Below are 14,313 nucleotides of genomic sequence, written 5' to 3' on the forward strand. Positions count from 1 at the left end.
GATCCAAATAATTTTAACCTCACCATGCTAAAACACACATAGCTGCCATTTAAAGGCTATGAGGTCACTCCGACAACAGCACATGAGCTGCAGTTTTCGGCTCTTTCGGTTCCTCCAGATCTGTTGTTGACATTGGCTCATGGACCGGCATGCAAGTCTGTACAGCTCTACACACAGCACTGGAAAGAAACTACATAGAAAATCCTACCATAAGCTACACATTAGTTAACATAAGCTACACAAAAATACACAGCTATGATCTCAAAAATTAGTATTCCGTGTAAATTTCCTAGTATATGCACCGGTAAATTTCCCAAAGGTCTATGAGTAAATAAAATAATGATGATTTGTCGGCTACGAATGAATGGGTCTCCGTATGTTGTATACATCGTCTTAGTATCTTTATGAATTGTGAAGTCTGTACTTGTGATATTTAAATCAATACACCATCTGCCTTGCCAACTGGTATGTTGTGTTTTTATTTTTACTTTATTAAGGACAAAAAATGGAAACAGCTCTCATGAAATATAGGTGTATATTATTACAAAGATTCCTCCCATAACCTCTTGGAGGAGCCTAGCACTATTTATACCACTATATATACAATGCACTTTCCGATTGGAAAAGGGAAAGCTTGAAAACATACAGACTTTACCAAATGTACCAGTTATCACCACTGTAGTCTTCGGACTGAATATCAAATCTACGACAGCAGTACCTTCTCTTGATTTGACAGAAATGCTCAATGTTTTTGAGAAACGATGAGTTTATTCGTATGACTATGTGTTCATATGATCCTGTACTCCAGCTTCTCATCAATGGTTTGGTTAAATCTCGCCTTCTACATTCTACATCCTCTCTTCAAAGCTACAGTACATGCTGAGTATAATATGCTCGGCCTTCAGCATCTAGTACAGTTCCATAGAACATTTTATCATTTACCTTATACACTACACAGTCTATACCTCATCTTTGTCCAGTTGTGAGACATTTTGTATGTCAATTGGGATTATAAATGAACTCGTTAAAATCTGCTCCTCTAAAGAGCCATTGATGTCAGGGTCTCTGCTGCACTTTACCAACATTTTAAATAGGAACTGGAAATTTAACTCAACTAAGGAATATAAAATAGAGCTATTCGGAATCTCTGACTATGTTTCAGGACAGATCGAATTCTAATAGTCTGACGATAAATGGATGGATTATAGAATAAAAGATTTGCACAGAATCAATTTTCCTCCATCTGAAGAGAATGAACCTCATTTTGATATTTAATATTTTTCTGAAAAGCGGAAGACACACGCACACGCACACACACACACAGACACAGACACACACAGAAACAGACACACACACATTTTTACTTTTAGTCATTTATTCTCACTTGGTTTGGCCCATATTCTCCTGTCTCTTGACATATAAGGGAAATAGACGTCAAAATATTTTTCTCAGTTTTTCCAACCTGCAATGCTACCTGCACTCAAGATGTATTATTTTTCATTTATATGGCTTGCACAAAACTTGAAGCATGTTATAATATTTCATAATATAAATACCTCCAATATCCTTATGATTACAGAGGGAACCATAATTTATATAAACTCTACAATGGATACGTTCTTAGAATATTAGGGGCTTATCTACCAGTTTGTATCTACCAGTTTAGGTCAGCCATCAAAGCACATGGTGTCCCATGGCAACAGTCTTTAATGGTATTGTATAAAGAAGCAGCTTATCAACAAAGAGTGGAGGTGAGACTGTCCATATATAGATTCCTGGCTTTGACGCCAAAGCAGCACAGTTCAACATTGTGTACGTCCCCTAAACCTGAATCTATCTGTCCCGTAGGTCCCTGCCATTTTTCTTGACTCTTAATTGATTCAGGAATTTTTGAAAAAGCAGCATTCAAACTATCTCAGTGTATGCATCATCTTCCATGTTCCTTCTGATTGATAACTAACTGCTTAACCTTTATGATGTAGGCTGTACTTGCAGCAGAGAAGCTAATAAAATAATTGCCATCTGCTGGAAATCACCTGACCCTTTTCCCAGCACTAGCATATAAATGGCAGCTATATGGAGCTCTCAACAGCTGGACTTAATGCTGCTGATGGTATTACTCTGAATCACAGACACCGTGCTGTTAATGCATTAATGAGCGTTTTGTAAAACTTGCAATATTTATGTCTTGCGGTCAACTTCGAACACTTAATAGGTAAATGGTGTACAACAATGATGTAAAGTTGCTTAGAGAGCTTTATAAAGCCGAGACTTTCAATGCAGTTCTCATGAACCAACAGCAAATCTACATTTTTCATGTTCACTCCCAACCTCACATGATTCTACAGCCTTCATTTCACAGCTCAAGAGAAATGAGTTTGAAGCCAAAACTGTGGACCGGCTGAAAACCCATGAGGACCGGAATGAAAATCTCTATGGGCACTTCACTAATTATGCTCTTACATGATATGCTGATGTTAGTTAATAATCTGTACCACACCTGCTATCGGAGAGCCAAAGCTAAAGCGCATGGACGTATACATGCTTCGTAAACGCACTGACTCACATCGTCAAGTAACTTTCCCTCTACCCGTAGCTCCCAGGATGCAATGCTACCGTCTGAGTCCTCTGCGTCAGGCTTGGCTGGGTTGAAGGTGTTGGAGATGTAGAGTCGCAGTTTGCGCTTTTGCTGTGAACGAAAAAATAAAATAAAATTAGAAAGGGGCACGGTGCCAGTATTTCACACTGCATTGCATTGCCACCTATTATTGTTTGCTGAGAAGGCTTAAGGGAAGTGGTCGATCTGAAATCTAACAATCTTGGGGAAAAAAAGCAATAATCTAGCAATAATAAAACTTTTTTTTTTTTTACAGAATATACCAGGGAATTACTGGTATAAGCCATTACACTGTGTACTGGTATAAGCCATTACACTGTATGATAAGGGCAGAATGTATTTGTCATGACTAACCTTCATGGGTCGTTTCAGTGCTTCTTGAATGTCCACCCGCTTGCGCATTATGGTTTGGTCCAGTTTGCGCTCAAAGGCCAGCAGGTCCATATAAGCCTGCGACTCAGGGACTAACTCACGAATCTGAGAGGGAAGATAAAAGTCATTAGGACATAAAACCCCACTGCGTTTATAATGAAACCTTTATATTAGATACTCTGTTGACTACTGTGTCTTGATACAATGCAAGAAGAGCAGAAGCAAAAAGTAGAAAATGCCCTCAACAACACAATCATGACTGGGTGGAGATGTTTAATATGAGTTTAAACCCAAAAGTTTCCATCTGGACAAAGACTTCTTCCTTAGTCTGATGGTTAATCGCTCTGCCTTTTCAAACGCATGCTTATCCGCCCGCTCTCTCTCTCTCTGTGTCAGTCTGGGATTCAAATAAACACTGAAATGATTGCTGCAGTAGTGTTTAATGGTATGCTGTTAAGTGTTTGCTATCTGCCAAGAATCCACAGCAAACCCTCCAGTGCCACATTATCATGCACACACACAGATGGTTCGAGGACGTGTGTGCCAAAAGCTTCACTCCATACTGGGCACAGATCCATGGATTCAGACACTGCACCAATCTCTCTCTCTCTTTCTCTTTCTCCAGAGACAGGAAGAAAGAAGAGAAGTGAGTACTCGGACTATGAGTAATGCGACTGGCGTCTCTGGTTCTACCCTATCTATGTATACAGGTCTGATAAAAACTCCCACTCACACTCACTCACAGGAATGAGTAAGACACGTAGCTATAACCCCTGTGGTCTATGTTTAAAACACACACAGACACTCACTGGTTTTTTTAGCACTTATGTCCCATGCTTGGTTAACCTAATAACAGGATACAGATTAAAAACAGAGAGTGTCAGTTTGTGTAGTGTGGAAACTGAATGCTACCGCTGGTGAACACACACCTGCAGCCTGCTCTGGGAGTTTTGAGTCTCCATCACAGTATTTGGGTTACAGCTCTCCCTGATACACCTGTGGACTCCTGACTCTCTGCCCTGAATATAAATGTCATTTTGGAGAAGGTGTCATCCCTACGTTTAAGTTTGAATCCTGTCCAGCTACGTGTATGCAGCAGTAACCCTTTTTACTATCTCTTTCTTGGCAATGAGTAACACCTATCACATAACATGACATGATCAGCATCACAAAATTATATACGGTGTCTCAGCCACACTGCACAGCCAAGCATTCCCTCAAACACAAGCTCTTTTTCTCTCTCTTTCTTTCTTAAACACACACACACACACACCCTACAGAGATAATGTCAACATCAGAGAACTCACCCTTTGTGGAAGAATCTTATCAGCCATTTTCCTCCTCTTGGTGCTGCAGAAAAGAGGGAGAAAGAAGAGACAGAGAGAAGGACACAACGAGGAGGGGGGATGAGATGTTACTATGGAGACCGATAGTGTAGCACCCGGGACATCTGCTAAAATTCTAGGGCTGGCCCAGGATGCAAGAATGCTGGTGCTGTGTGTGTGTGTGTGTGTGTGTGAGTTAGTGATTCCAGCCCAGATGGTGTCCGCCAACACGGGCACAGAGACGGCTGGCAGAGCGACACAGACAGATTCACAATGTGGAACCTGGCAAACATTTCCTATGCAGGACCTTGAGTGAAATTAGGTGTATGTTCATCACTTTACTGGCGTGGACGTATTTGATTTTGCTATAAACATGAGGGCCATCAAACACATTTGCCTCCCTTGCTACATCCCTTCTTTGCTGTGAAAAGTCATTTTAGCACTCCAAATGAAACGCTTCTCTCCTCGCTCTAGGAGGGTGGGTTCAAAAGGCATTCTAAACAACAGCAGAGAGAGAAAACACACACACACACACACACACACGCAAACAGGACCATGCTGTGCACTGTCAGAAGTGGACCCTTCATTCAGCGGAGCCCTTATTTAGAAAAAAAATAAAAAGTTGTAGAGCAGATCTTCTAGCACAAAGTCAGAGAAGAACTCAGAACCCTTATTTAAAGTAATTTCAAGTGACTCATGTTAACACTGGTGGTGAATACTCACTATGGGAGATGGGTCAAGTCTCTGTATTATAGTTTGGTCTGAAACTACATTTCCCATCATGCCATGCAGCACATCATGCACATCCATGCATAAACACTCTGAAACAGGATAACTGATGCTAAAAAAACAAACAGAATCTTCTTTCTAAAAAAAAATCAGTTTGAACTAAAAGTATAAAAACCTTATTTATTTATTTGTTTGTTTGTTAATTAATTGATTAATTCAAGTCTGATTTCACTTTAAAACCTGTTTTCAGGGGTGAGGTGCAAAATGCTTGTTAAGGAATACGCAAACGAGTTTGGTGTCAGTGGGTGGGTGCTGGGGTTGGGGTGTTTGTGGGGATCAGTTGGGAAGGCTTGGGTCATGGGTAGGTTCAAAAAACGCACGAGAATCTATCATGCAGCAGAATCAACTCCTACTTTGATCCGAGTGTGGGATCTGATTGGGCCTCTCTCATGTCCATCTGTCTCCCTGGCATCTCACTGGCTCCAGGATATCCCACCGGCTTCCTACGAGTCGACGGAATTTGAATGGGACTTGATTAGAGACTACTGACTTTTTTTTTGTCTAGGCGAGAAAGCCACTGATAGCGTGTGTAGTGTTTAGTGCATTGCTGAGTAATGAACACAAGCAAGTCCGCACAATACGATGAACAAACCTTAAAATATATTAATAAAAAATAGCATATAGTTTTCTAGCTGAATCATGTATAATGTTGCCCAACCCATTTGCACGGATGTAGATCTGATTCGATTATAATAATACCTAATAAATACACTGATCAGCCGTAACATTAAACCCACTGATAGGATGAAGTGAGTAACATTGAATATCTTGCTACAATGGTACCTGTTAAGAAGTAGGATACATTAAGCAGTAATTGAACAGTCAGGTTTCAAAGTTGATGTGTTGGAAGCAGAAAAAAAGTGTAAGGATCTGAGGATCTGATCTGAGTGTCCAAAGAAGGATAACTGGTGACCCAAGAACATGGTCATAGACACCCAATAACCACTGATGAGAGAGGCGAGTGAAGGCTAGCCCATATGATCATACACCCTCTACTCAAGCAAACCAAAAAATGTTGAGATATGCAGAGGGTCCAAGACCATGAGCTTTGTATAACATACACAGAATCGTATACTGTACAGTATGTTAGACACAACAGCCTATGAATGGACCGAAAAAAGGCAAAATAGAGAAGCGCTTTTGTTGGACATTGCCACGCTTGTAACCAGCGATTTAAAGGATGATCCTTTGAATCATTAAAAAAAAAGACAACAACAAACAGACAAAAAAACAAAACAAAACAAAAACCAAGCACCAAAAAACACACATATCTTCCCCACATACTGTATTAGTGCAGTATGGTTCCAATTTAATAATTGTTGCTATAGTAACATCACAAAGGACATTAATTTCCTCCTTTTTAAATTCTGTCGTAATGAGTTACCACATACTACGTCCTCTCATTTCCACGGTTATGCTGCTGTTACAATCAATTTTAAAACAGTTAAAAAAAATCAAAAAGGACCTGTGAGTGCACATGCAAAGTTGTAGAAGTCGTAGAGGAACTATAGACTATGTAAAACTTTGAAAATGATAAACCTACATTTATATCGTAGGTAAAAACTGGCAGATGATTAAATGCGTCAACGTGTACGATGTTTCCTGGATGCCTAGCAACTTAAACTAATCGAATGACAAATCTGTTTTTTCCAGCTAAAAATGTGCATTTTCTCTAGTTCAATTTGAGGCGTTGGACATTTGATCAACACCAGTCAGCCGATCAGAAATAACGTACACTCTTTCACTCACACTGAACGCAACTAGAATACAGATGCTACTAATGAATGCTAATTGAATGCTACAAGTGAGTGTGAGTGGATCAGTTAAACTGAGGGAACATAAGTAGAGAAGAAGAGGGAGAAAAAATGAGACAGACAGAATAAGTCAATGAATAAGAAACAGATACTCTAACATGATAAAATGTAGGTGACTGGAAAGAGCAGTAAATGGTGACTGGAACATCAAGCACAATTGAAGACGGTAAAGGTGACTGTCAATTCACATACTTATTCATTGTTCTATGCCATTATGTAATTTAGTGCGGATAGTATGTTTACAGTGAAAATTCAACAAGAACAAGAAGACTTGCACTTCAGCTAGCCAATGATGCATTTATTCATTCATTCATACATTTTCTACCGCTTATCCGAACTACCTCGGGTCAAGGGGAGCCTGTGCCTATCTCAGGCGTCATCGGGCATCAAGATACACCCTGGACGGAGTGCTAACCCATCGCAGGGCACACACGCACTCTCATTCACTCACGCAATCACACACTACGGACAATTTTCCAGAGATGCCAATCAACCTACCATGCATGTCTTTGGACCGGGGGAGGAAACCGGAGTACCTGGAGGAAACCCCCGAGGCACGAGGAGAACATGCAAACTCCACACACACAAGGCTGAGGTGGGAATCGAACCCCCAACCCTGGAGATGTGAGGCGAAAGTGCTAACCACTAAGCCACCGTGCCCCCATGATGCATTTATTCACAGAAAAAGTGTGGAATGTTAGACACTTCACATTCACTCAACACTCGCAGCTTTGTTGACATAGTGAAAAAGGGGGCTGGGCTACCAGTCTGATACTGGATGAGAAAAATTCTCCGGGTAGCTGAAAACACTCCAATAGATAGTGTAACACACTTTTGTAAGGAAAGGGATAGCTCAACAACTATTTCAAACTTTCAAACAACATCATTTCAAAATAACAGAAAACTCACAAACACGTCCCTTAAAATGGATTTTGTTGTTCATGCACAATGTAACTGTGGGATACGTGTTACTTAACAATAAACTTATGTAAAATAAGTAAATGAAAAAATAAAGAGATGTAGCATCAGATTTGCGGTGTTCAGCTAAAGCGTGCATATTTGGGGCAGGCACTTATTCCCAGGGATTTCAGAACAGCGTAACAGATATTGCGACATTGGGTAGGCGTGGCCTATTTGATCATCTAAACCTAACTCTAACCCTGTCCATAACCGTAGTTTTTGGTTGTTTGTTTTCTAAAATAAATCTACCTGTATGACTGTTTTGTCCTTCATAGTATGCTCTTTTTTTTTGAAAGAGGACGTTTTTCCAAGACCTCCGGAAACACGCCCACTTTACGTTATGGTAACAAAACCCCTGGAATTTTGTGAATGCCCATATTTGGCGCATGTGGACATTACTTAATGGAGAACTGAAAATATATAAACACCGCTCTAAAAGGAGAAGCACCATAACTCGTTACAACAGGACTTGATCTTAAATTAGCTCACATTGTGCCATTTATTTGTAATGCTTTTAAAATTCACCATAAGTTGTGTTGTCACATTGCGTGCTTTTGACATCATTATTCCGTTGCTTGGGAACGTCCTTTTAGTAAAAAGTGTATAAATAGTGTATAATACGTCGCCTGGGACTGTTCCACAATACGTTGTAAGCTGATACTGGCAAACTGGTGAGATGAAAAAAGTACAGCATTATAACTATATAGGGATAATAGATATTATAGATATAAAAAGGATGGTGAAAGATATTAGTATTGAGTGGGGGGCGGTTTTCAATTTAGCTTTGAAAGAAGAGATAAAATGTAACAGACAGATCAAGAGTTTGGAGGTTATAAAACGTAATGAGATTCCACATAGGAACAGTGTTTGAAACAGATGTAGAACTAGAGGACCTGAGTGCATATGAAAGGTTGTAGAGATCGAGATGAACTATAGACTGTAGACTATGTAAAGCTTTGAAACGCCTACGTTTGTATTAAATGCAAGGAAAAACTTGTGCATCATTGATCTGTGTTTTTTTAGTGTGTACGTATTTTCTGTGTATGAAGTTTTGAACTAGGTTAGATGTCTAATGTTTCAAAAGAAAATAATATTTCTATAGTAGTTAATGTGGGACTTAGATGACTGTAGCTGAAGATGAAAGTAGCTAAAGTGTTAATCTTACATAACTTACAAAGTTATTCCAGTTGATCAGCTTCATCTGATGGTGTCTGTTTAAGGATGATAGTGACCCTATCCACATGGTACACCATCTTCACAGTATGGGTTGATGAATACGAAAATGATCATATACTGTATTGTTGAATGGTGTGAAAAAGTATTTGCCCCTTCCTTATTTTTTATTTTAAAATAAAACCTTATGACATTTTATTACGGCGGTGTTGTTAACTGTTATCGTTAACTTTATAGCTCTGTTAAATATCCTTTATTGAAAAATGGTTACCAACAATAGTAGTGAATAATTACATGGTGCGTTCATATCACTTTTGGAAGCTAGCAGTTTGATAGATTATCAGATCATTATGAACAAACAATTATTATTTTCACTGGGAGTGAGAGAATGTACAAGAAAGAAGTACGGTAATGAGTATAAAATGGAACAGCACCATATGAAAGTCAGGTATGACTACGGTGGTTTTCACTCTGGGCACATTTGCTGTGGTCTGAATGCAAGTGTAAATGTCCAGTGTTGGTCTGGTTTCAGGCTCATTCGATTCTAATAAAATCCAGTGCATTTGTGTTCATCTTTCAGCATCACAAACACGTATGGAGAACACAATGCATTTCACCATGTTTTATGTTTTTTTTTAATTATTATTATTTTAAAGTCTTCTCACCTATTCCTCTGTCACTTATGCTTCAAGTGTGTTGTGGAAACTAATGATGTCATCATCATATAAAACGCATACACAGGTTACTTTACTTCCTGAACAAGACCCGATTACGAGATTTGATCACATTCATTGGAATCTCAGTACAGTTCCAGTGCAACTGAAGTCACACCACCTCCTGCAGGTAGTCTCGGGTTCAGTACACGCTATGCTTACTTCACTGTGACAAGCGTTCACTTTACCAATTATTCATGTGAACCTGGCTCTGTGTCAGACTAAACTGCTAATGGGAAAGGGACATTTAAGTATTTCTCTGAGGTGGTCACTATTCTTATGGGTTACGCATGAGGTTAAAGTAAAAAACTAAGGCCTTTTCCCAAATGGTCCACCTTCAAATTTGCAACTTCATGATGCAGGGGAAATGAAAATGTCTCATACAGCTACTAATAAGCGTTCAAAAAAAGTGAGTAAATTGTGCATTTTCACCATTATCAAAACAGCTCCAGTTACTCACATGAATAAACACTGACTGTATGTACACCGATGAACTCGTAGGAGATGAGGTGTGATTAAATATTTACATGTTAACAAAATACTATTTCCATTTTAATCACATTCTCACATGCTTTCAAACTAATACAGTTTAGCTTTTTCAGCCTGAAACAGCTATTGGGGGAAAAAAAACGACAAAAAAGATAGCTAGCTAGTTGCCTTTGTATATAACCTAATTTATTCCTTCTCAAGATACACGGTGTCGAGAAGCAGGTTGGCATTTTTAAAATCTGTACCAATTTTATCAGTGTAACAAGTAAGTACAAATTAAAGTTTTTACACTTTTTTTAAAAAGGTTTTTAGGAGAAAATTTGCAATTTTAGTAGGCAAATTGATATGCACAATATGAGCACGTAATTCATGTTCCAGGTTGTGGCTTTTCTAACACTTAGAGTCATTCATGCTATCTTAGATCCAACTGTAATAATGTAGCACAGTCTAATATGATTACACAACGCTATACGATGGATCCTTGAATCCCTCCATGTTTTACAAGTACTTTCTTGCATGGATAGGTAAGCGCTAATAATTATATATTAAACAGGAGTCAAACTAATTGCACAATTATTTCCAGGTCACCTTTGCAGACACCATAGTGGTACTTGAATAAGCCTTCACTGACTAATGCCTACAGATAGAGCAACTGCCCTGAGCCGTTGCTGCGGTAACAGCTTACTCCTCTGTTGTCTTGGTAACAGCTTCACGGCTACAATCAGGCATTAGTAGTCATAGAGACATATATCAGGGTGTACCTGATTATGCTGTATTTATCTGTATTTTCAGACAAATGTTGTAAGTTATGACACTCACTTCCTGTTTCTGTTCTGTCCCGTTTGCTGCTGTTGTTGCTGCTGCTGGATGTGTTGTTGTGAGGGTGCGGGACGCTTGCGGTTGGACTCCACCGCCGGGCTGGTGAGCCCAGGCCGAACAGCAGAGTTTCCTCCATATGGTGGGCCTGGAGGACCCATTGGCGCCCCCTGATGGGGCATCCGTGGTCCTGATGGCATACCAGGACGCTACAGAAAGGGAAGAAATATGTGATGAGAGACAGGGAGAAGAAAATGAATAACCTCTGAGAATAAACATGTAACATCCTCACAGTGTACTGGCATGAGACTGCAAGATGCTGCATACATGACACATGAAGTGTCAGCGGTATGGTGCCGCAGACTTTCATCATGCCAATCGTCATGGGTTTATGCATAAAATAGAAGAAATTAGAAGATATAATAAATCCAGGATTCAGGGTTTCTGTAATCTATCTGCCCTATACCATTACTTAAGAGGTGAACAGGTTGAGTTGCTGCTGTGGATAACATGAGGCTATAAAATGGTTTGTTTTTAGCTGAATGGGTCACATGATTGCATCCCTCGACTAAAAATAAACTGTTATAAAAAACTAACTGTTTGGAATACCTCCGTTTTTGCAGAATTTTTTCAATTGGGGGATGACTGTCTCTGTGGTCGCAAGACCAAAACAAAATTCCGTATCGCATAAATGCGTTTCGAATTTTCTTACTCAAAACACCTGCCTTTAGCCACATTTTCTACAAAAACAATGTTCTTGTGTTGAGGGAATGGCTCTCAGAGCAGCTGTTACCAGCCAATGACGATAATTCAAAAACTTGTAGCAGATTCCAATAAAAGGCAACTGTCTGTCTGTAAAACAAAGTGAGTGCTGTTGACCTGAACAGCTGAACCAATAAAGAACCAAGCAATATAAAGAAAAAGAGTCTTAACACCGATCCACCTGTGTCTGCCACTCATCAAGAAACAGCTGGCGTGTGTATGGATCGCTGAAAACGTGTGAAACGGCTCACGTCTCAAATGTTCTCTTTGAGCAATTGAATTTAGTCTAAACTAATTCCACATATTTGTAAAGACAGGAAGCCCAAGGCAGAACTGACTTCCTTCAAAACTAGTCGCTGTTCAAATTCAGTACTTGTATGGGATAAAATGACTCACCAGATGTATATTGGATTTGACCCAGTCATTCAGTCAAGCAAATTTTTTTCCCTTCCTAAACTTTATTGACAGATTCCTGTTACAACCCATTATCAGCAGTTTGTAACCATAGACTTTGGTGGGGTATGAGTATGTTAGTAACGTTTAACAAAAAGTTGAGAGAACAGCAAACTTGACTTGCTAAAAGCAACTATATTGTGACCCATTACAGTTAAGAGATGTGGCGAGCTTTATTTTTCTCGATATTTTTTTCAGCGGTTTTACTGAAAACAGGGTCACCACATCGTTTTTTGATGTATGAACACTGTCAAGACCAATCACCCGATTTCCTTTATCAGTCTTGGCAATACGTCATATAACAGAATTGTTCTGTATATCATAGACACGCTGCCTGCATTTATGCTTTGCATTTGTTTGCAGACATGTATTAGATTATTTTTTGCTACAAAACACATTCATAAGTGGATGTAGAGTATTTTTATCTAAGCCCAATATGGCATAAAACTATGACCCTGGCATCCCTGTCATTAACTCTCCTACCCACTGTTCCTCTCCTGAGCATCCACCCCTGTGGATGTCTATTAGCGCTTGTTGTAATTCCCCTATTGTGCAAATAATATCTCTGTGGAGCTCGTTGTGTCTAAGTTTTACCAGAAAACTAAAACAAACAGCTGGACGATGCTGAGTGACAACAACCAACCATAACATCTGAGCGTATACGATGAAGGCGCAGTCATAATATTTATAAGAACTTAATAACATGTCTGCAGTTAAAATGGCATCTTAGAACCTCTTTGATTTTAAAGAATGTCACCTCCCATGAACCATAAATAGCCACACAATCACGTAGACCACAGCAGATCTATTTTATTCCCAAGTATCCCTTAAAAATGAAAAGCAACTCGTCCTCCCATCAACTCCGCCCTCACTGACACCTATTTTACCATTCAAGGCACTGCTTTAGTGCTACAAGGTGAAGGACTGTTGCTTTCACCTTGTGGCCTTAATGTGGGAAAGGACTGTTCTTTTTAGCTATGCAGGAAGTGTTCTCATTGAAACCTAGGCGTGAAGGAATGTGCTTTGAATGTACTAACATCACCCTAACTGCTTGACATTAAAGCATGGGTTTGTGCCTTCTGTCATAATGTTAGCAAGGGGTGATGAGGGAGAGATTTCAATTGTCTACACTGGAGTGACAACAAGGTGATACGGTGACACTTTTCACAGTTACCGTTCCTTTGATGACACACTGGATCCTCTTCCTCTTCCAATCTGTTTCAAAATGTGTTGCATTGTGCACAGTATAATGTGTGGGTGAGGTTTTTTTCTTCTGGAATCTAGCAAGCTTGTGGACCACACTGTAGCAAAATAAGAGCAAATGAAGCAGGGAGGCATGGGGATGGGTTGCAAATCGAGACCCAGAGACATACATCGTTGTTTCGTGGCGACAGGAACGTGCAGAAACACATGAGGAACTGAAGCTGGCTACAGTAACTTTAGACACAAATGAATGCTCTGATCTCCAGAGAAGCATCTAAATGAATATCTGTTTCTCATAAAAGCAGTGGGAAGAGTGTAGTAATTTCTTTAGGAACTCTTAGGGACTAACAATGTATCAGAGTGATAATTCACCATGTCACAAACACAATAATTATTCTATATAATTTTGTATCAGATGACGAGGGTATCCGTAGATCTGCTGATGTTGTCCTTCGCATCAGCTTACTCCTTTCTCAGTTCTTGCTGTCTGAAGGACAGCCAGTTGTTGCTGTCACTCTTGTTTTTGGAACAGGTGTCTGGTCTTTCTGGTCACTGCACTGCTGCTTTTATTATCCGTTTCAAATGAAGCTCAACGGCCAGAACAAGCAAGGAATAATCCACCAGCTAGATAAATGGAGAAAATCACAGTTTGGCCTTTCTGTCAAATAATCCTCTCACTATAGCAAGAGTTTGATATTTAATCCATTTGAATCTAAACCTGGTGCTTTTTTCACCTTGGTGCCATTCGTTTCCGGGACAAACAAAAATAAATATCAATCAATCATAAGCTTCGTTAGGAGACTAAAAACAGTTCTTTTATGCAACAT

The 14,313-nt window shown here is 39.5% G+C and overlaps 1 protein-coding gene across 5 annotated transcripts in view; it reads right to left on the minus strand.

Annotated features, from left to right (window-relative positions):
- smarcd3b (SWI/SNF related, matrix associated, actin dependent regulator of chromatin, subfamily d, member 3b) overlaps positions 1-14,313 on the minus strand; it is a 48,420-nt gene that overhangs the window by 10,030 nt on the left and 24,077 nt on the right. For 3 of the 5 annotated variants that reach the window (XM_027169346.2, XM_027169345.2, XM_027169344.2), the window contains exons 2-6: positions 11,072-11,277; positions 5,457-5,546; positions 4,297-4,339; positions 2,972-3,094; positions 2,567-2,689 (exon numbers count right to left, since the gene is read on the minus strand). In XM_027169346.2, the coding sequence (XP_027025147.1) occupies positions 2,567-2,689; positions 2,972-3,094; positions 4,297-4,339; positions 5,457-5,546; positions 11,072-11,277 (585 nt within the window). The remainder of the gene's footprint in view (positions 1-2,566; positions 2,690-2,971; positions 3,095-4,296; positions 4,340-5,456; positions 5,547-11,071; positions 11,278-14,313) is intronic. The other 2 variants (XM_027169348.2, XM_027169347.2) reach the window with 1 other exon arrangement.

This window comes from Tachysurus fulvidraco, chromosome 1, assembly GCF_022655615.1.
Source record: "Tachysurus fulvidraco isolate hzauxx_2018 chromosome 1, HZAU_PFXX_2.0, whole genome shotgun sequence".
In the NCBI taxonomy this organism is placed as follows: domain Eukaryota; kingdom Metazoa; phylum Chordata; class Actinopteri; order Siluriformes; family Bagridae; genus Tachysurus; species Tachysurus fulvidraco.